General features: G+C 45.0%; 1 protein-coding gene across 1 annotated transcript in view; it reads left to right on the forward strand.

The window, feature by feature from the left end:
- The window catches only part of cacna1ba (calcium voltage-gated channel subunit alpha1 Ba), a 158,861-nt gene that overhangs the window by 54,105 nt on the left and 83,353 nt on the right, over window positions 1-21,403 (forward strand). The window contains exons 4-7 of the mRNA XM_088940316.1: window positions 2,143-2,234; window positions 2,537-2,689; window positions 7,667-7,854; window positions 21,016-21,119. Coding sequence (XP_088796442.1) covers window positions 2,143-2,234; window positions 2,537-2,689; window positions 7,667-7,854; window positions 21,016-21,119 — 537 coding nt within the window. The remainder of the gene's footprint in view (window positions 1-2,142; window positions 2,235-2,536; window positions 2,690-7,666; window positions 7,855-21,015; window positions 21,120-21,403) is intronic.

Raw genomic sequence — 21,403 nt, forward strand, 5'->3', positions numbered from 1 at the left:
GGCTCAGCATATTCATGACGATTCCAAGAAGGAAAGGAGAGTGATACAGCTCTGAAGAGGGGAGCTGTGGATCCCTCTATCCTAGGTCAGATAGAGACAGCTCTGTAGTCGTGGTTGATAGCTTATTACTATCCCAGAATTTGTCACCTAATCATTTATAAACACCTCCAATTTCAGTGGTGTACCTCTGATTAAGAAGACCTTGATCTGATATTGCCCCCTGGGTTCCCTGTATGAGATAAGCTTAACTGAGTTGGAGCTGATACTACTGTATGATAAATTCAGGTAGTAAAAGCAGAGCATCAAGTCCAAGGTTGAAACAATAACTATTTGCGTGTTGTTAGTCCGGCCTCATTAGGCAACGGGTTAATGTCTTATGATGCAAACAAGCAGGGTTGAGTCATTGGAAAATATTTGTAGATATTGCACACAAAATATGAGCTTCAGTGTGTGTCCCTAATTTGTAGGTCTGCATTCTATTAAAGAGTACATTTAGTTAAGTTTCATATGGAACCAGGTTCCTTGTTTGTTCTGTTGCTGCCAGATGTATAAGTGTAAATGTGCTTCTCTGCACTAAATCGTCTTCCCAGAGGTCAACAGGAGCAGTGTTTTGCCCAGCCTGCCTGGACTTTCACTTCTAGAAGTGGGCAGTGGCCATCGCAGGTCTACCTGGAGTAGGTGCTTTCACACCGCCAAAGTTTTGGCCCAGGGCTCCAGTGTGCACGTCGTGACCCAGGTCGCTGTACCAGGGTGAAAGGGACTTTAAACGGCGTGAACTGTACGGCTGGCGTAGGCGGAGTTGTGCAGAGTGTTGGGACAGACTGAAAATCATCGTGACACACAGCAAGTCCCCCTCTCTCATGACTTTCTCTCTCGGAGCCCAGAGCGTATGTTTCTGCGCCTTGACGCAGCACTTAGTAACCCTTCCTCTGGCTCGTCACTAATGCAAGCTGCCAGTTGTAGATTTCTTGCTCTCGGCTACTGAAAGCTTCAGCGGCGCTTAGGCTACCCATGCATGCATTTCCCTTTTGTGGCTGTGGGCCGCTCAGATGTACAGACGGGCTTAATGAGAGCCAAGCCAATCCCCTAGCAGAAGAAAAAAATGTAAAAGTCAAATGGCAGGAACAGACCAAAGAGGCAGAGCACATTAGAGACGGCACAGCCTACACTAGGGGATCGCACCCCCGCATCCTCTTTCCCAGAAACAGGATTGGAGTGCAGTTACATCAGCTCATTACTGATGGGAGTGAGAGAGCGTTTTTAGGGAGAAAGGAAGGGACTGCCGGCCTCGCCCTCTCCAAGAGGATTAGAACACGCGTTTGACTGGCCAGCGGAGAAACGAGAACTCTATAAAGCCAAGACTGATTGCTGGGGCACTGCTGCTGCAGGGAAGAAAACGGATCCTGGAGGCAGTTTAACGGATCCCTCTCCAGCCTCGGTGCCCATCTGCCCTGCTCCAGCATACCACCACTGTGCGTGAGGGCCGTGTCCGTCACAGGACAAATCCCAAGACCGGGCCCACTCCTGGCAGGTGACATATCATGTAGACAAATGCACAGTGGCACACGCAGGAGGCAGAAACATGAGCTGTAAAGAGAAGATGTGAAACAGTGTGGAAAGTACCCTGTGAAATAGACTAGGGGTGCTCATGTTGATGCATCATCTTCTAGAGGTCCTGGGATCAAGCAATACAAGAGGCGGACAGATGTTAGAATATATTCTTAAAAGGGGGAAACTATAATCATGTTCTGTTAAAATTGTGGAATTGTTGTTCACCACAGTACAAAAAGGTACTATTGCTCTGGAATCAGTTCAGCTAGGCTAGTAGCTGAGAACATTTATGGTCTTAAAGGAATGTCCAGTACTAATAAACTCAATAAACTGAGTCTTTCCAGTCTTGTGATCAGCCATGTCTTTCCAGCAGTGGCTGGATGAGCTCCTTAGAGCAATGAGCTGTTAACGATTAAATAATCTTGACCGACCCAATGGCCTCTCTTCATTTTGTACACTTCCATCTGCTTGGAGAATTATTTCTAGTTTTCTAGAAATACTTTGCATTTCTGAAACGTGGAAATCCACCATGTTAGGATTTGTTGACCCCTAAAACTATCAAGTGGTGAATTTCCTTTATTCCTTCTGCAGGATCCTGGCCACAGTCGGGACGGATTTCGATCTGCGCACGCTGAGAGCCGTTAGAGTACTACGGCCACTGAAGCTGGTGTCAGGAATACCAAGTAAGCGCAGGTTCTACAGGGTCAACCTTAGCATGTCCATTCTGTTTCACTGCTGTGCCCCCACCATTGTCTAAGTGTTCATTATTGAAAAAACGTCCATCCCTTCTCTAACCACTTCCTCCAATTCAGGGTCACAGGGATGCCTGCCACTCTCGACGACCGATAGACGTAAGGCATGGTGCACTGCGGGCGGGATGCTAGTCTGTCACAGGACAGGGTGCACCTGTCTGATTGCCTCCCTGCCACTGCCCAGTGGCCATGTGTCTCGTCTGTGTGTCTCTCACTCCCTGTCTCCTGGCCAGGCCTGCAGGTGGTGCTGAAGTCCATCATGAAGGCCATGGTTCCCCTGCTGCAGATCGGCCTGCTGCTCTTCTTCGCCATCGTCATGTTCGCCATCATCGGCCTGGAGTTCTACATGGGCAGGTTCCACAAGACCTGTTTCAAGATAGAGACAGGTAGGAGTCTCCCTCATGACACCCCCGGGACAGGGCTGCACACCTTATGGTGTTTCCAATCTGTTCCACGTTACAGCATCTTGTTACAGCCAACACCTTAATTGTTCTGTTGTTCCAGCTGATTACCATTTGAATGATCGGGTAGCTCGTTGTAGCAAATTAATTGTAAGGGATGCACATCAAAAAGCCGTTATGTAAATGAGAAAAGAACCATTTTTTGTCTAGTGGTATAAGTACAGTTCCAGGTGTCAGTTCTGAAATTTTCTATATCCACCAGTTGTTTAGGTAAGGTTAGCTGTTGTTTCGGCTGCAAGATCTCTTCCCATCCTTTCTGGTCATCTCCTATTGAAGAATTATGTGAGAGATGTTTATCCACAGCGGCTGTAAATCTTACAGTTTGGAGGGATCAAGGTTACAGATGGAATTTGTCTAAAATCTCTCACTTTCTTGTTAAAGTGATACCTAATTTTAAATCAAAATCACAAGTATACTTTGCCCAGCCCTTACCTCTTCTAGCTTTGTACATGTACATGCGGGAGTGCTTACATGTACATACTCAGTGCTTTTGAAAATCGTGACAAGCTGGTGTAGTAAAATGAAAACGGTACTCGCGTCGGCTCCGTGGAGCGTTGTTTCTAAGAGAAACTGAGTTGGCTGCATACGACCAATTAAAAAGTGGCAAAGCAATTAAAAAGGTGGATGTTTATTTCTCTTCTGGCCCTTAAAGAAAAAAAAAAGCATGTGCTGACAGCCGGTGCACACGGAGGCAGAGGAAGCCAGAGAAGTGTGGTTTTAACTAGCTGTGTGTGTCAGCCTCATCATGTCCGCTATCTGTCAGCATGCACATCTTCTGACTGCAGCCAAATACAAGCTTTTGCATTTTTAATGCTCCAAGTGTTGCTGCTTTTCTGGGGGCTTTGAACTGCCAAGCAGATTGACACTTGTGATACCGGGCCTGCCGGTATAAATGTGGTAGGGAGGAGGGTGGGGGGAGGGCCAGGCTCTGGGGAAAAACCTGGACTGGATTCAGGGGAGCTGGAAGACCGAGCCATGGGAGGACTGCAGTGTGAGCTGTCCTGTTGTGCTGTAATGTAACAGAGTTCCCCCACCTCCACTTGATCTACTAGTCAGATTCTAGATCATGTTTTGGGTAAATGTGGTGTTCATACAGGCAGCAAAATGCCTTCATTGAATGTACTGCTCGTATGATGCCATAACAGCTTTCACAATCATTTCTGAGCATAACAAATGTGTTAGTAATCATTAATATAACATTTTTAGCACAATAGAGATCATACCATGCGGCAGGTTTAGGATTAAGTTTTAGATTGGAGCCTTTGTTGATATATGTGTGGTCTTTTTGGGAAATTATTAAAAGTTAATGTGAAGGCGTTACACAGGTTGAACAAGACTGCTTTCACATAAATCATGACTATTCAAGATAAGAGACTCAGGGGGTCTCTTGCCTCTCTCTTTTCACACACGTGTACTTATACTGATTCATTCCAGGAGCCTTTACATGGTTATAATGTCTCAGATAAGTAGTTGTTTCTATTACCTAATTAAGTGACCTGAAAACCTAAAGGTGCAGTGGACCTTTGTGCAGCCCTGGTCTGAATTGGAGCCTCCTGCTGTTAAGATGGTTTATTTAAACTACGATGTTGAACTGGGACGGCAAAGCGAGCTGAGTAAAGGGAAGACGATGAGAGCTACAGTTGAACAGGATGCTGAAGACATCTCAAGACTGAGACTAATCACGGATACTGTTCATGGGAGGTTTTAGGAAAACACACTTGGAAACAGGAATCAGCCACGATGTCATGTTTACAGTGCCAGGAAAACAAACAGACTAAATAAAACACCATTTCTCCTCGAGCTCTATCTAAATTTTTCTCAATCAATTAATGGGAACCTAAGCTGCTTACTAAAAGCCCTCTGAACTCAACAGAACCTCACAACACAATGTCCACAGGCCAGCCACTTGCTTTCTTTCTTCTGTCTCCCCTCTGGTGCGACACATTACAGAGGTTCACTTTCCGTATTAGGAAAGGCCAGTGGACCTCGGAAACCTCCACTTCCTGGTTTTGAAATGGTCATGTGACCTGTTGTCTTCCTCTGGTTGGTCAAGCGACAGAGGGCAGCAGGTCACTCCCCCATGGCTTTCTGGGCAATGTAGTTCAGTCAAGATCCACCATCTTGTCTGACACTACTGTACCCTTACAGCTGTTAGGGGGCCCTGTGGAAGGTAGCAAATTGTCTTAAGTTGCCTGAAAAAAACTTTGCTTAGAATGCAAGCACACTGAGCATTGACGGGTAATTAAGAGGAATGAGCTCCACAGCCTTCCTTCAGTCATCCTTCATTTTTCTTCATCTCTAAACTGTTGATACAGCAGTTTCCCCCAAGTCTTGTCATCTGTGATTTTGTTTTGTAAAGCAAAACAGGTTTGCATTCTCCATTGGTGTCAATGTTGGAGGTAACTGTGAGAGTGCTGTCACCTCTCCAAAGCCCATTGCCTCTGAATCTGTCTGAAGTGAGTACATGTGATGGTCGAATATTGGCCAGCACCCTGAGATAAATGTAAAATAATGTTCTTTATAATCTGGGTGCACCCTGCTTCAATCTAGAGAACCTGTGAAGATGTGGAATTTTTTTGTTACTACAATTTTCCCTTCCCAATCTGGAATGGCCAGTTATTCTTTTGGATTATCTCCCAGTTTGAAATGACCCATTGTTAATTGGCAAGCTCGCTGTTTTACAGAAGGCCTCAGAGCAGGCTGTGGTGTGCCCGGCGGGGGGGGGGTGTGGGCTAGCTAGCGACGTGCCCCACACTGGCCGTGCTTTCTACCTGAGCTGTGTTGGGCTTTTCAGTTGATGTTCACCTTTGCCTCTCAGTCTGCAGTTTTTATTAATTTTAAGACTGAACTTCGTCATGCAGAATCCAATTTGGGAGCTGCTAATCCAACCCAGCTACCATATATAACCCCAGCAGTGCTGCTGTACTGTATATTTTTCAAAAGCTGGGATCCTTTTGTGTAGCATCTTCCACTGTCTGTGCCTCTGGCCACGGGTCTACACATTATTCATTCTGCTGTTTCTGTAAGGGCATGTTGCTGAGCGTGAGGATAATCCACTTTATTATTGCAACTGCATTTCTCACATTTTGTATTTCTTACTGTATGCATTCTGTAATTCAGTCTGATTGAAATTCCTAGATTGGATGCTGTTCCAATTGACTCTTCTCACAAAAATCGGGTTCTGAGAAGGGTTATCTGGGACAGGTGCAGGGAAGCACCATGAGGATGTAAAAGATGTGCTGCACATAATGAACATTTGAGCACATGGATGACCAGTTAGGTCATTCATTGGGATATCACATAAACACACAGCTCCACTTTGGTTCTTTAGTTTGCAGAGTCAAAGGTGTGGAAGGACTTTTACCTCATCCTGCAGCTTCACCTTGTCTGTGCTAAATGAGAAAGTTGTCAAAAATAAGGAAATAAAAATGAAAGGCCAGCTTTAATAATATGATTGTTAGAACGCAAGTGTCCCCTCCCCTCACAATCCACACTGATGCTGTGGTGTGGTGCGGAGGTTAAGGTTCTGGACTGAACAGGGAAAGTTGTGGGTTTAAAACCTGGATGTGATGGTGCTGTTGTACCCTTGATCAAAGTACCTCACAGAGAGAGCTACAGCACCCAGCCCAGCTGAGTACACGGGTGCGGCTTTTAGTTGCGGTGGATCAGAGCATCCTCCAGAAATAAAGGCTGTAAACATTATTGGAAAACAGCACAATTAAATTAAATAAATGACTTCCAATTACTTGTGAGTTACAGGAAGACCTATTTAAAAAAATAGACGAACAGTGAGAACATGTGAATGGGGTTTAGTTAAACATTGTTATAGTTTCAAATTGTAAGCTGGGGAAAACGGTTATTGCCTAACTAATCTCATAAATCATCAAGTTCTAATGAGCAGATCCCCTTCAGGTATTAATTACTGCAAGATAGTGAGTGCAATAGGGACAGACCCCCATTAACAGTATTCAGATGCAGACCGTTATCTGACACTGAGAATGTATGGAAGATCGCTATCAAGGCAGCAGTGCTGATGGTAATTGGAGGCCGTTGGTAGCTTCAAATCTTCATTAATTAACATCAGGGTCTCTAGAAGCATTACAATTTAATTCTCACCTCATTGTTCAAGAGCACTACTGCCAGAGTGCTATAATTTGAGCAGTAGATGGCAGAACATGGGAAGCTGTTTTTTGATCAAGCATTTAAGAACAAACACAAAGCTGAAAGCCTGTGTGTTAGCATGAGCCTTTCTTAGGTTAAGCCATGAGAAAGTCCGGAAGGGTTTTTTTTTTATGTGCTGCAGGGGTGAACAGACGTCGGCCCAGGCTGGTGCTTCCGATGTGTCATTGCTGAGGCCAGGGGCTTTCAGTGGATTTCACTAAAACCCGACTCCAGACAGAGGGCACTCTGGTGGAGCAACCTTCCATGTGTCCAGTGTTCCTCCTGTCTTAAATTAAGAGCTCAGCTTGCAGCTGGAAGGTCTAAGAGAACCGAGGAGCAGTTTGGGCTCTATGAATGTGAACACCGGGTGTGAAGTAGGATCGTCAGATCGATGGGCAAGTTTATGAAGTTTTGTCAAAGATAAAAGTATTCTCCCTCCTGCGGACATTTAGTTAAGTTGAAAGAACAAATATAGGTACTTTTATATCCCTCCGTTTTTCTTTCTTCTATTCTTCCTGGAGGACTTCATTTTGTTTTACACAGTACACGCTTTATTCCGCACACATTGGTCACGCAGGAGGGTGGACATGCTTGGGTTTGGGGGGCGCTGTCCTTTCAGAGACGGGTGCAGTGGCCTTGGTTTGCTCTGTAGGCAGACGGAGTGAGCTGAGCGGGCCCGGCCCGGCGGCAGGAGTCCGGCCGAGTGTGTTGAGCTAAACTGGGTCCTGCTCTCTTCCGCAGGCGAGATCGCTGCAGATTTCCCCTGCGGCACGGAGCCCCCGGCCCGGCTCTGCCCCAATGAGACGGAGTGCCGGGAGTACTGGATCGGGCCCAACTTCGGCATCACCAATTTCGACAACATCCTCTTCGCGGTTCTCACCGTCTTCCAGTGCATCACGATGGAGGGCTGGACCGAGATCCTGTATAATGTGAGTCTCTGGCAATGTGCGGTTCTTATTCGCTTGCTGGCTGGCAGATCCTTTTCTCCCCCCACGTGTGCAGGAAAAGGAGTGCTTTAATCTGTGGCATCTGAAGGTGGGGGTGCGCGCGCACAGCTGCAGGTCGGAGACCTGCTGCACGAAGAGCTTAGAGCGAGGAGCGGCGCCACTCTTTTTAGCTCACGTGTTTTGGTTCACGATGCAGCAAAGGTTTTTTTAGTATTACCGGTGTGGAAATGCCGTAACAGGTGTAATGTTGATCATTTAATGTCAGAAAAGGTTTCTTCAGTAAAAAGAGTCTTTTCCCCGGTGTTTTGGGCGAAAAGGTTTGCTCCCTAAATTGGTGCTGGAAGAGTTGTCTCAAACACCTCGGGGAGGGTTACTGGGACTCGTATTCCTTGACCTGCACCTGTGTTCCCGTGACGTGTTCCTCTTTATTGTGTGCGGAGTGAGACTGCAGGGGTGGAGGTGTCCAGGCGTGAGGGATGTCCAAACATATGAGGTCTGTGCCACACAGCTACCGTATCTACTGCAGCAGTTACTTTCTCCGTATCCCGTAGGTTTGTAAGACGCAACCTGCCTCTTCTACATTCATACTGTCTTCCAGAACATTTTGAAGCCATTTTAGTTTAACCAGAGCTTTAGATGAAATTCAAGTAAGTCTGATTTATCTGGTTTGAAATGTGTTGTATATGCTTTGTACTTTTTTTGAATGGGTATTACGTTAGCACTTTTTCCAATCAGTAGGCACGTCCCCCGCTTGAAGAGTAATTTGAAATATCCTGGTGAGCCTTGTATGAATAATTTCTCACGTTTCTTTGAGCACAAGGTGGTAAAAATGGTTTGGTTCTCATGATGACAGATATTTCAGCTTTTTTTTTTTTACCAGACTTCTGTTTCTTCTCTTGCTGATGGCTCATTATTCTACATGTCCGAATCCTGGGGAAACACTTCCCATAGTCTCAGAGAAGAACATGTGAGAGAAAAGTGATAAACAAGAGGAGGCCATCAGGCCCATCTTGCTCATTTGATTGCTGTTAGCTAATTGATCGAAGGATCTTGTCCAGCCATTATTTAAAAGATCTTGGGAAATCTCCTTCCACAACATTTCTGGTCAGCATTTCCTGGCATCTTTGTTCCAGATTCCCACATGCCTTTGTGTAAAGAAGTGCTTCCTATTCAGCCCTAATTTAGGGATGGCCACACTGCAGACCTGTTGTTCACCTGCCACTTGTACTGCTCTTTGAAACCTTAGATCAGCTACCTCTGCTACAGAGTACAGATCTTACTTCCCAACCACTTCCAAAAGATCTGTGCGGTGAAAGTGCACTGCAGTGCATCGAAACAGATCCTTTGGTTTGTCATGCCACATGAAAAATATTGGTATAGCTTTTCATGGTGTCTGAATCGCGGTACTCTGCCTGGATCCACTGCCAACAGTGTAGGGGAACAGCATATGCTCGCCCAGCAGAGCCGGCTGCTGCTTTCTGCACAGCTCCTCACACTTCCCGTTTCTAGAGTTTAGAGCCACTCGGTCGGAACCGTACTGTCAGGGTGGCGGGGCGATTCAGGTCAGAAATGGTCAAACGAGCTCCTCTGTCACTCATCTCTCTGCCTTTTTTCTTCAGGCCTTGGAGTTTTTGTTTGGAACCATGCTTGTGCTTCGTCCGAAATAGGAAAGATGGAAATCACAGGGCATGACGGATCTTTAGAAGGAAGCATTATATCTGTTTGAAACTCCATTTATAGCTCATTTTTTCTGCTTTTGGTTGGATTCTCCACGCAGTCAGAACTGGAGAGCTGAGCAGCATTTCTTCTTCTTGGTGCGGTCTTCTTGGCTGGCTGATCAGCAGGATCCAGTTCCGTTAGAACTGCACAATGTCCTAAAGACATTTAAAAACATCGCCCTGAAATTAATTTCTGATTGTGTTAATGAAGCTCGCCATGTCTTGTGTCTTCCTTCAAGCCCACACATAGAAACCTTGATAAGTGCTGAATAAACATAGCCGGTGAGACATTAACAAAACTGCTGCAGGATGGAAATGAAAATGCTACTGGATTTTAGAGCCCAAATCCTTCAGAATACCCACAATAATCTGCTAGGAATCTTTTATGTGTTGAAGCCCTGCAGGGTGTTATTACAGGAAATGTGCACAGTGTTTGCAGGAGACATTGGCCCCAGGAGTCTGCAGGGTGTGTGCTAGTAGGAGCCGTTTGGATCTATCCCGGTGATTAGTTCAGTCTGGATCCTGGAGGTCTGGTATGTCTGCAGGTTTCAATCCAATCCAGTTCTTAGCAGGCTAAACCAGCTGATTACCGATGCAGTTGGATTAAATCTGCTTCTCCTCGCCCTCTAGGTGCTGCTTCACCTAGACACTAAAACAACTACAGACACACCAGCCCCCTGGCAACAGGACTGGACAGCCTCCATTAAGGTGCAGTAAAGCACAGTAAAGGCTGTGAAGGCACAGCAAGAGTGACAAACCTGAGAAAATACCCTGGAAACTTCAGACTTTCAGAAGGGTAGAAATCAAACCCCTCCCAGGAAGGCAGCCTCCTGTCCCTGGGCACAGGCCATCCTATATGTTGTCTGCGCATAATGGGCTGTTGTGGCCTTACATACGTTACATATGTATAGATTTTTATTGTGATCATTGTTCTCCTGATCCCCCCCTCATGTTCTGCAAGTTAGTGCAGAAGCTCTTTCATACTGACAGGAGCTCTTTTCTCTCTGGGCAACGGTTCTTCACGTTTCAGTGGCTCAGTTCAATGGCTGTATGTCAGGGAAGAAAAAGTAAAGAGCCTTGATTTGTTTTCTCCTTTTAAATGCATCTAACATTGTTACTGTCTTGATGTCATAAGCGCCAGCTTACAGCAGGAGACCTTTACAGTGGTTTGGCTTGAGGGACAGATCGTCAGAGAGGGCGTCACTACCAGCGGACAGGAAGTTGACAAGGGGGTGGGGGTGGGGTGAGGGAGGGATGAGCATGAGCTGGGCCGGGCCGTGAAGAGGTTCTGTCTGGCGGGCCAGAGCAGTCTTGGACGTTACAGACCCGGTCTGATCGAAGCCTCCCTCTCTGGGCCGGGCTGTGAAGGGCTGCCACCGCCTCCGTGATAGACTTGCAAGTCCTGTCTGTGGTGATTCACACATCAGGGCTGATGCCGACATCTTTCCTTTCCCTGCCATGTGTCCAAAGACAAATATTTCATACCCCAGTATCCTATGTATATTTTCTCCTGTAGTTCCTTTTTTTATTCTTTAAAAGGTTTTAAAAAATTCTTATTGAAAAAAAAGCTTAATAAATTGGCAAATATCCTTGTAGCAAAGAGTGAAGTCAGAAAAGCAACAGTTTGGCTTCTGCATTCAGAGCCACGCATTTGCTGATGAAAATCAGTGCAAGACGTACGTAGAGGTGATTTGCTTTATCTTACAGGTTATTCTGTGTCTGCCGTGACTCGGTGACTGGAATGTGATTTTTTTGTGATAGTGCTGGTCCAGCCACAGCTTAAATAAAGGCTCCTGGATAAAAAATAAATTAATTGCCGTTCGTCTCACGGGGGTGTATTATCACCGTGATAAAAAAACCAATAATGATCGTCCTCGTCACCCTCGACACGTCTTTCAGGACTGTGTCATCTTAAACCGCTGAGTTTTTAATCAACCGGATGGGGTGCAGATGGAGCTGAACTGAGTACAGAACATCTAAGATGTGTGTGCGCAGTGGAAATGAGGCACAGCTGTGACAGTACTGCTGGCCATTATAAAAAAGGACTGTGCAATGCAGAACCACCTCCTTTCCCAGCATCACCTCCTCTCGGATTTCTGTTGCGTCTTGAGTTAACCTCTTTCCCGCTGGGCGCTCAGGAGCAGGGGCGGGGCTGCAGTGCACTGTGGCTTGCTCTGAGTCATGCTGGGGGGAGAAAGGGAGCAGCTGAAGAGCTGCTGGCAGCGTGGCTCCGCTCCTTAGAGCCAACTGGAAAAGGCCAGTCCTCTGGCACTGCCAAGGGGATTGCATCGGAAGCCCACGGCTCACCCCACCCACCCTGCAAAATAGCTGCCGATCGGGAGCTGTCACGTGCCCACTCTCTCTGGAAATATACTGGGATGGCTTCCAGCTCAGCCATTGGAATCCACTCTGCTAACGAGTGGCTTGTGGTGCACTTAGCAGTACACAACTGCTGTCTGAGGGGGGCGGGGGCCTGCTCCCATTGAGGAGAGCGAGGGAAGAGAAACAGTTATAGCGCCTGTCGCCCGTGTCTCTCTTGGCACAACAGCTGATGCAGGTAGAAAAAAAAACGTATTTTGGTTTTAGTCTGCATCTTTTTTTCCACCTTCTAAGTATCTTTACCCCTTCACTACTGTATGTAATATAGATCAGTGTCCCTTACTTCCTCGGTGTCCCTATAATGATCAATTTGTCTCGTGTTTTTTACAACGGTTTCACTGCTTTAATGGCTTCTGCCCTCTGTTTTCAAGTCAAAGACTGTGTAACACTGTGTCTTACTGCGCTTGGGTTTCAATTTGAACCAAGAATATTGTGCCCAGTGGAACAGAGTAAGCAGGCACGATTGGGGTTGTCTTAGTCATATGGTATCTTGAGATGTGTGCATGGAGAGATTACCCTGTTTCATCGCTGTGACTGGCAGTGTGTGTCAGTCCTGTGGATATGGACCAATTCTAGGCACTATAACTTAGCCTGACACCACAAGCTCACTGTGGGTGAGGGGTAGAGCTGAGAGATCGTAGCAGCTACTCTTCTTTGGGTGGGAGCACTGAGTGTAAATTACAGAATCACACCCTGTTCAATTAGCCAATGCTGACTTCATAGCAGGGCCGAAATTTAGGGGCAGAAGGAGGAGGGCGTAAAACAAAAATTATTTTCCGTTTAGTGGTTTTTGTCAGCGCTTCTGCGAAGTGCCTTTTACCCCCTGGAGAGTTCTGAATTCATACCTGTCATGTTTGTTGAGTTTGGAGGAGGGGGCAGGGGAGCCCCTAGGGGCGCTGATGGATTGCTCGTCTCAGCTGTCCCGGCTGTTCACCCAGTGAAGTTCCGGGCCTTAACTAATTTATCGCCGGCTGAGGTAATCCAGGTCCCTGATTGCAAGTGCAGTGTGTGGTAGAGGGGTGGGGGAGGGGTTGTTAAAGTACAGATCTGAATAAACCAGGCTGGGTTCATTATAGTCATAAATATTGATGGCATAAGCCCAGCTTTGTTTGTTTTTTTTTTCCATTAAGAAAGCGAGAAACAAAAAAAGATGTTTGTTCAGATGGTCAGATCGGGGCAGTAGTTGATGTGCATTGCACAAAATCACTAGCGCTGTGTGCATCTTCAGTTCCGTCCTCTTTACTTTCCTCTTCAGGACATCCTGGGGATGACAACTGTTTCCTATTGAGATGCTAATATCTGGGCTGATGAGCCCCCCTCTTAACGTCTGATTGCGAAGCCCCTGAAGTCACTGTGAGCTCTGAAATCCACCACGAGCAATGTTACAGTCTCAGAGCTGCACCCAGCTCGAGTCATCTCAAATCAATACACTTTACTTTAGATGGGTGTGCTACATTTCTAATGGACCTGATAAAATTCAGTTAGTGCGCTGCATACTTGCAAGTGTGGCTAATTCAATAATTCAGGCACGATGCATCAGACTGATAACATAAAAAGAAATCTTATACTGTTTGAGGGATGTGGGTGGGAAAGGATGATCTTACAACCGTCTTTAAAAATAAAGGAAGAGCTTAGACATTTTCTGTGGTATCTGAACTTTAATATTGTAAGAGTAATAATAAGCAGACAAAGAGCTAAGTGGAGCTATAGTTTGCCAATATCAAAAAATGGTTTTGCTGGCTCACTTGTGAATCTGTTCTAACTGTATCTGGTTATTAATTCCTGGGCAAATCATCTTTTCATAGCAGTTAGCTTCATTCTCCCAGTTTCATAATTAGGTTTTGCTGTTTCACTCCACTTGCGTCTGCTCAGACACACTCAGCTGGTTTTCATAGTGCACACGTCCCGAGCTAGAGGAAGCTCTTGTGTTCTATGCTTAGATGGTCTTCCATCTCCTGTGTGCAGTGACAGGCATGCATTACCACAGTCCAGTGAGCAAGAAGAAGAGAAACTAAAAATAAATTAAAAAGAGTACGGCACATGTCCTGTGCCGACCACATCACAATCATTTTAATAAACTAAAGGAGTAATTTAATCTGTCCTGTGCTTTTTTTTGTTTTTGTTTAATTTCTCATTTGTAGGTTTTCCTGTTTTTGTTCAATCTTAGAGATTCTCCTTGGGTGTTCCTGCTAGGTGTTTCTCGGGTGGGGCCAGTGTTACGAAATAGGAGACTATAAGAAATCTTGTGTCCAGGAGGCTGCTTTGTTCCACGTTTGGTCCCAGAGAGCCTCATTACATCAGGTGCTGCAGGTAGCTTCTGTCACTGTCCTGCTGGCTGATGGATGTGTTTTGGCCCTTTTGTTCTGTTTTATTTTTGCTGTGTTTATCTGGCTTCAGGGAGCGGTGCGGAGACGTGGTCCCTGATGTGGACACAGCTGTCATAGCCTTGAGTGAGGCGCTTTATCCCTGTCGTTCCGGTACACCGGTTCACATACGAGTCCCAGCGTAGATGGTGGACTAGCTTCCCATCCAGGGGGAGTCATGTACTCTGGATAGTCTGCATAAATCGATGGGGCATGTGGAGCTGCTCTCCTTGCAGAAGCAGCCAGTACAGTAGCACTGCTGCTGTCCATGGTGCTGAGTACAGAAGTGCTTGAACACACAGGGATGAAACAGTGGCTTAGGAATGCCAAAGGGAGTTGAGCGAGCCTTGCCGATAACTAATCGATAAGTATTGCAGCTCTCCTTCTGCAGTGAAACAGTGTCTATGTAGTTCATTTGAATCCTTTAAGTAACAACTGGATGAGATCTTCGGACCAAAGTTGCGACTGCAAACCAATCAGACTGAAATAACTTTTTATGTTCTTATGCTACACAATTATTCCCCTGTTATTGCTGTGTAATTATTTTTTCAAATGTTAGATTTGCTTTCTCATGAAGGGCAGTGACTGATGCAGTCTTATTTCCTGGGCTTGTGTTTCCTGAGAGGTGTTGCTGCAGGCCGTGCTTTACCAGAAGTGATGACTTTGTGATGCCCACGCGTTGGAGTTTCCAGGATATTTCACCGTCACTGATCGAACGCTGGCATAACACTCAGCAGTCAGATGTTATTCATCATGTTATTGCAAGGATATGCGTGCACATAGCCCACCCATTTACCGCTGTCAACTGAGACTGTGTCGGAGACTGAGCTGCACGGGAGGTCTGGGGGAACCCAGGAATCAGAAGTCGAACCAGCTGTGGTATTGAGCAGAATTCGAATGTAAGTGTCTATCTATCGGCTCTTTAGCGTGTGGACCCTGGCCCACAAAGAGCCATTGCACATAGAGAAGCACGCTGTGAGGGAGACGGGCTCCAGATCTCTCGGGTAACACAGAACTCAATCCACGTGTTTTAAGGTGGTCATCGCTGTGGTCATTGTTTGTGAAACCATTTCCATTTGCTTTAATCAATAAAACTTGAACATGCTGTTTGTCCATTTCACCCATGATATAAATTACAATTGTGTTTATATAAAAATACACTCAGCTTGTGTCTATCGTTATTGCAGCCACTGCAAAGAAAACCAGAAGAGTAGTCTGGACTTTACAATCTAGGTTGAACCTGAATGTTAAAATGGTAATAATAATAATAATAATAATAATAATAATAATAGCAGACAATAAGCTATCTGCACCTTCAGTTTGCCAATATCAAAAATTGTTTCTGCAGACTAACCTTTACACCCTTGCAGCCTTTAATTTGTGAATGGCAATCAAAAACATAATAGAGTAATGGCGAAAGTACTGTATTGCACGACCGTGTAAGGTGTGCAGTACACAACGCGTTTAACCGTGTGTGGGACACGTCTCTCTTATTGTGATTGATGGCTCACCTGAGTGCCCAGGCAAGCACAGCACGTTCACAAAGGAAATATACGTGCTGCAGAAGGAAGAAAAATTATAATTGAATTATTAATAATCCGAGCGTCTGCGCCTCCATCTCTCACTTATGTCACGCGCCAGTGCGTCGGAAAGGCCATGGGCTGGCTCTAGGTCTAGAGCAGCGCCCCAGAGCACTGCAGCCGCTGTGAGAATAGGTAATTTACTGTGTGAAGTAAGGCATGTAGGCTTCTCCTTTGTGTCTTATTTATGGTGTAAATCTCCCACGACATAAATTACCCTCCCACCTAGGCCTGTGGCGACTTCCTGTGGGGAAACCTTCGGCTCTACAGCTGTGAGTTTTAGAAGGTTCAGATCCAAAGATGAGGCGGCTGGTGCTGATATAGTCAGTAGTCACGGCCCTGATTGGTCCATTCGCAGTACAGTAACTCGCCATACTGGAGAGGGCTTTAGCATCTGTGTCTCAAAGGACAGGGCAGGTCCTGTGCTTACTCTTTCTGGCACTCGGCAAGGATCTCTTCAAACGTGTCGTCTTTAAAGCCCATAAAGTTTCATAACTGGACTCGCCTTATGCCTGCTTTACTGTGGTTAAAATAGGGCAGAGTACTGGGACATGCCAGTAGCTGACTGTGACTGGGATTTCCCAAACCACAGCACAGGATTGGCTGAGCACTGTTGTGGGTGGGGTCAGGATTAGTTGGTCAGGGCTCTGTTGACCCCGTGTGCATATGGAGTGTGCCCCTCTCCTCCAAGGAGGGCTGAGTGTCAGCAGTACTTGTACGGCTTGTGGCGTATGAATTCAGTCCAGTCCAGGATATTTATGCTGTCCACAAAACAAGTTGTTAGTTGAGTTTATGACCTCTAGCATCTTAAATAAGATAATAGATTCCCTACCAGAAATCCGTAGCTGATGCAGACCAGAACAAAGGGGTGATTCAGACTTCTTTATCTCCATGCTTGTTGAAAAGATTCCACGGATTATCGTTTGTCACTCAAAGGCTGGTCTCTGCGGCTGAGAGACAAGAAGCCGTCTTATCTAGATGAGTGGGGAGCCGGTGTTCATGGGGCTGATGAAATCTGGGCTGGCTGTGTTGATGACGCGCCCTTGGTCAGAGCTGGGGGATTAGAGTGTGAATGGGGCGGCTTCTCGAGGAAGGTGCAGGGAAGGCGTGTCTCACAGCACGCTCTCGCCTTCAGCTGCCCCAGTTCTCCAACATGCGCCGTCTTTTTCTCCCACATGCAAGTCCAGACTATGTAGAGAAGATGTAGCGCTTTCTCGAGATTCTCGATTACAAACCGTAGATGGAGACCTGCAGGCAGTGTCGTCTGATATCATTTTGTGTCTCAGATGTGGACCCAGAAATTAAATCTGAACTTCAACACACCAGTCGCAGGAGGATAATGGCATCTTGCCTGCTAGAGGCTTCTTGCTTCTCTCCAGTGGAAGTTTACATTAAATAGGATTGTAATTTGAGAAAATTTTGATTAAATCTGGACCTCAGGCAGAATAGCGCCTTAGGAAAATAAGCTTTAAAAGCCCGACTGTTTGCAGGCCCCAGGAACTGGAGAGGTGGCAAATCTAATCGAAGTTAACTAATGAAGGGTGGCTGTGGGCGTTCAGCCACTGAAGGAATCACAGGCCCTGCAGAGCTGCACCTACTTGGTAAATTGCTGAATCAGCTGTTTGCAAGACGTGTGAACAGAAAGGAGCAAGGAAAATATCCTTTGATTTATTGCGGAATATGTATTAAATTTTAAACTCCCAAACTTCATTACAGTGGCTTTGAATGTTCAGTAATTACTTTTTGTCACTCATGCATCCAGATTTCTAAGCTGACATCACTGTTGCACGGTTGGTATATTGTTTGGTAAAAAGCCCGAGGGAAAGAGCAGGTCTTAAAGCAGCAGCAGTTCAGGCTGTTGGGATAGGGAAGAAGTAGCTCAGTTTGTCATTGAGTGGAAATGTCCTAGCACTTGAATGGAGTTTTCTTCATCCTCCCCAGTTGAGCGACCTGTACCAAATCAGAGCTGCTTTCTCAGTTCTGTTCCAGTTGGGAAAAGGAGATACAAACATAAAAATCTTGGTGTAGGACTGTGTAAATACTACGCCAGGCCTGAGGTTTGTCCCATGGCATCATTATTAAACCAGCCACTCGGGGAACGTGCTGTTTTGTGGAAGAAAGTCAGCAAATTTTCGAGTGCTGGTTGAGAATTCCCGATATTTGTCATCTGCAGAACAATCAATCCTCTTTCTCTCTCCCTCCTCCCTCTCTGTTCCCAGACTCCAGGCTCATGGTTACAGGAGTACTGACAGTCCCGGGATGGTGAGCAGGGTTTAGTTCAACTCGTCCTACCTTCTTGTTCCATGAGGAAGAAAAAAAAAATCCCTTTAAATGTAGAAAAAGAGCAGTAACAGCTCATTCAGAGCACATTGAGGTGTAGCAATGCAGATAAGAAACACTTGGATTAATTTTCATTTCTAAGGTTCATTATCTTAAAGTTTTTAATGTAAGATTACTTCCACTAATGCTAAAGAACTTTACACACTCCTAATGTACAGCACAGCAAGTTTCACTTTGCTTTAATGGCTGAAAACAATTTTCAATCAATCTTTTTATGATGTTTTGCAGTGCCTTTTTTAAGGGTGAGTAATTCTGAGTTTAAAAGGGTTAAAAACGACGAGATGTTTACTCTGATGCCAGTTATTTAAATTCCTTAAGAGTGAAATACGTCAGGGAAAGACTACTTCATTTGTGTTCATTCAGTTTGAGTTCAATAGAAAATGATTGTGCGATTAAGCCGGAATAATTACCAAGTGTTACTCTGAGTTACAGAAAAAACAGCTTTTCATCCTGACACATAAAAGCCAAACAGATGTGCAGCAGTCTTTTTTAATAAATTAGAAGCTTCTATTTAAAACCTCAATCCAAGATTGATGAAGATGTGATTGAACAAGCATGTTGCCTTTTTTGTCCTTAGCATGTGTGTTCTCAGTCATCGGGAACCACAGGAGGAGCTCAAACCTTTCAGCTGAGCTCAAAAGGATGGAATTAGATTCTTTCTTTGTCGTCAGGGATGTTGTCCTTCTGCTCAAGAGCACAGAGGAAATGTAGGAGCAAAGACATGCTATCTGTGTGTGCATTGAAAATGGAGCACAAACCCGAATATTGCACTTTAATGTTGATACTGTAGCCAGGAGGCAGGCTAGTGTCTTGTTTTTTGTTTCAACAAAGTAGTCAAGTAGACAGTTGAGCTTAATTCTTTTCTTAGGCGGGTATAGGATTTTTCTTAATGTTTTCTGCTTTCGTTTACTTAAACATTAATTAAGGTACAGCTCTTTGGAAATCAGCTTGGGGTCAATTTGAAAGTATTAAAATTGTACAATTTATTTATTGTGATGTGTATTGTGATGCTTATTAGTCTTGCAGTTATACAGTGTCACACTTATTAGCAATACAATCAGTTCATTAAATGAGCCCAACTGTGTAAGAGCTCGAGTGGAGCAGAAATGGGAAGCCAGCAGGCCCCCCCAGGAGGGATTGCCATCGAACAAGCTGCAGAAGAATGGAGAAAGGGAACGAAGATTAAAATTTACCTCTTCTTACCACCGACTCAGCACTTCAGAGGACCGATATCGGCGATGCACCCGGGCGCTTCAGAATAACAACATCAAATCGGCGTGATTTCTGATCCGAACATCTTGTCACTGCTCATGAATTTCACATGGACATCAGAGCTCTCCCCACGCATTTAACATCACAGCTGGGAAGTTCTTTTTAAGCTCTGAAGGAAAAGAACACAGTGGGCCTTGGAGATGCCATTAACTAGAGGAGTATTCAGTGCATCTGCATAAATAATGCGCCACTCACATGTGCTGTTTAATGTACGTCTCACTCCAGAGAAATCCATTTTTCTGGGCCTGAAACTCTCATGCTGGGTGCACTTGATTGTAGAGGTTTATCAGTTTATCAGCCCATCTGTTAAATTATATTACATTGCTTTCATTCATGTTCTGTTTCAACAGATTGTCCCAATATCCTGAGACTTGATTTTTTTTAGTCAGCAGAAGACTTGAAATTGTATTAAACAGGCAGATATTTACCCCTTATCCTCACAGAGTGTGTGGAGTCTTTTTAGATTCCCCAGTGACACTGAGTGCTAAGTGCTGAATATCGTCTCGCTTTCAATATCGCCTCGGAAGAAATTGTTTGAAACTCGGTGTTCGGTTACATCCTAAAACGTTGCATTGGTTTTGTTAGTCTGTAAAATAAAAACATATGACTTATATAGATATGATATATATATGATATATGATATAGATTTTTGGCACAAGCTTGTCTTCCTACACTTGGGTATTGGCCTTGCAGGGAATGGGGTGCTTAGCCACCCCCTCCCACCTTGCTTGTGTTGCCCTATAAGTATGTGGGCTCATTATAATCCAAGGGATATCTCTGTGTCTTGATCTCGTTTTGAGTTTTGCACGTGGATTTGGAATCATGACTTTGTTTGTATATGTATTCTGCACTTTGTCTGGACTAGCATGCAAAGCCTGAGGTCTTCTCTGCAGTGTGTTTTAGAGTTTCTCAACCAGTACATGATATATAATATTGAACTCTGGCTTATATCTTTCTTAATCTTTCTTAAATCTTTTCTTTCATTTGCTCTCTTTTTTAGTCCCACAGTTGCCTAACCAGCCTGTCAAAAAAATAATCATTTTCATTGTTCTTCAATCTCTTTGATGTATTGTATTTTAAAATCAATTTGATCAGAACTATGTAGCAATTAGAGCAGCAGGGACGGAGCTCTGATTGACCCTGGTTTTCATGGAAACCATTCAGCAGATTATTCAAATAGATCAAATGTGTGAACCCCTTGACCTCACTGCTGCTCCTTGACTGGAGCCCAGGCTCCCAGCGGGATTTGCACCTTCTGTGCCGAAGAAAGAAAACTGCTATCCCGTTTTCTGATTGCCTCTGTGGACAAAGTATGAGACAGCAGATATTGTAGAGGACCAGTACTGAAATTTATACTCTCTCTCCTCCTGTCTGTCTCTGAAGTTCTGTGTAAGACATCTTTAGCTGTGAGTGCCCATTTGGAGGTGCAGTGTCTAATGACTGCTGGTGTGTAATGTGTCAGTGCTGAGTGGTCTCTGTCTCTCTCTGCAGGCCAACGATGCCTCAGGAAACACCTGGAACTGGCTGTATTTCGTCCCGCTCATCATCATCGGCTCTTTCTTCATGCTGAACCTGGTCCTGGGAGTCCTGTCTGGGTAAGAGGCCTTCCAAACACCGCCCCCTGCTGGATGGGATGTTTTGTACACTTGTTCTCTTTGTTCTAAGTATAGAACAAAAAAAAAAGAGGTTACTTGACTTTTGACCTTAACAATTAGTTAAATCATGTAATTAGTATCAGAGAATGTATAAAAGTCAGAGGTCGGTAGTGCTTTTCTCTCTTGACCAGAATTTCTAAACCTGCTGCTTTGGTGACTGGGTGACCACACTATAAGAATTAATAATAATTGCTTACACTTATATTGCACTTTTCTGGACACTC

The sequence above is a fragment of the Atractosteus spatula genome, chromosome 23 (genome assembly GCF_055471065.1).
Source record: "Atractosteus spatula isolate fAtrSpa1 chromosome 23, fAtrSpa1.hap1, whole genome shotgun sequence".
Lineage (NCBI taxonomy): Eukaryota > Metazoa > Chordata > Actinopteri > Semionotiformes > Lepisosteidae > Atractosteus > Atractosteus spatula.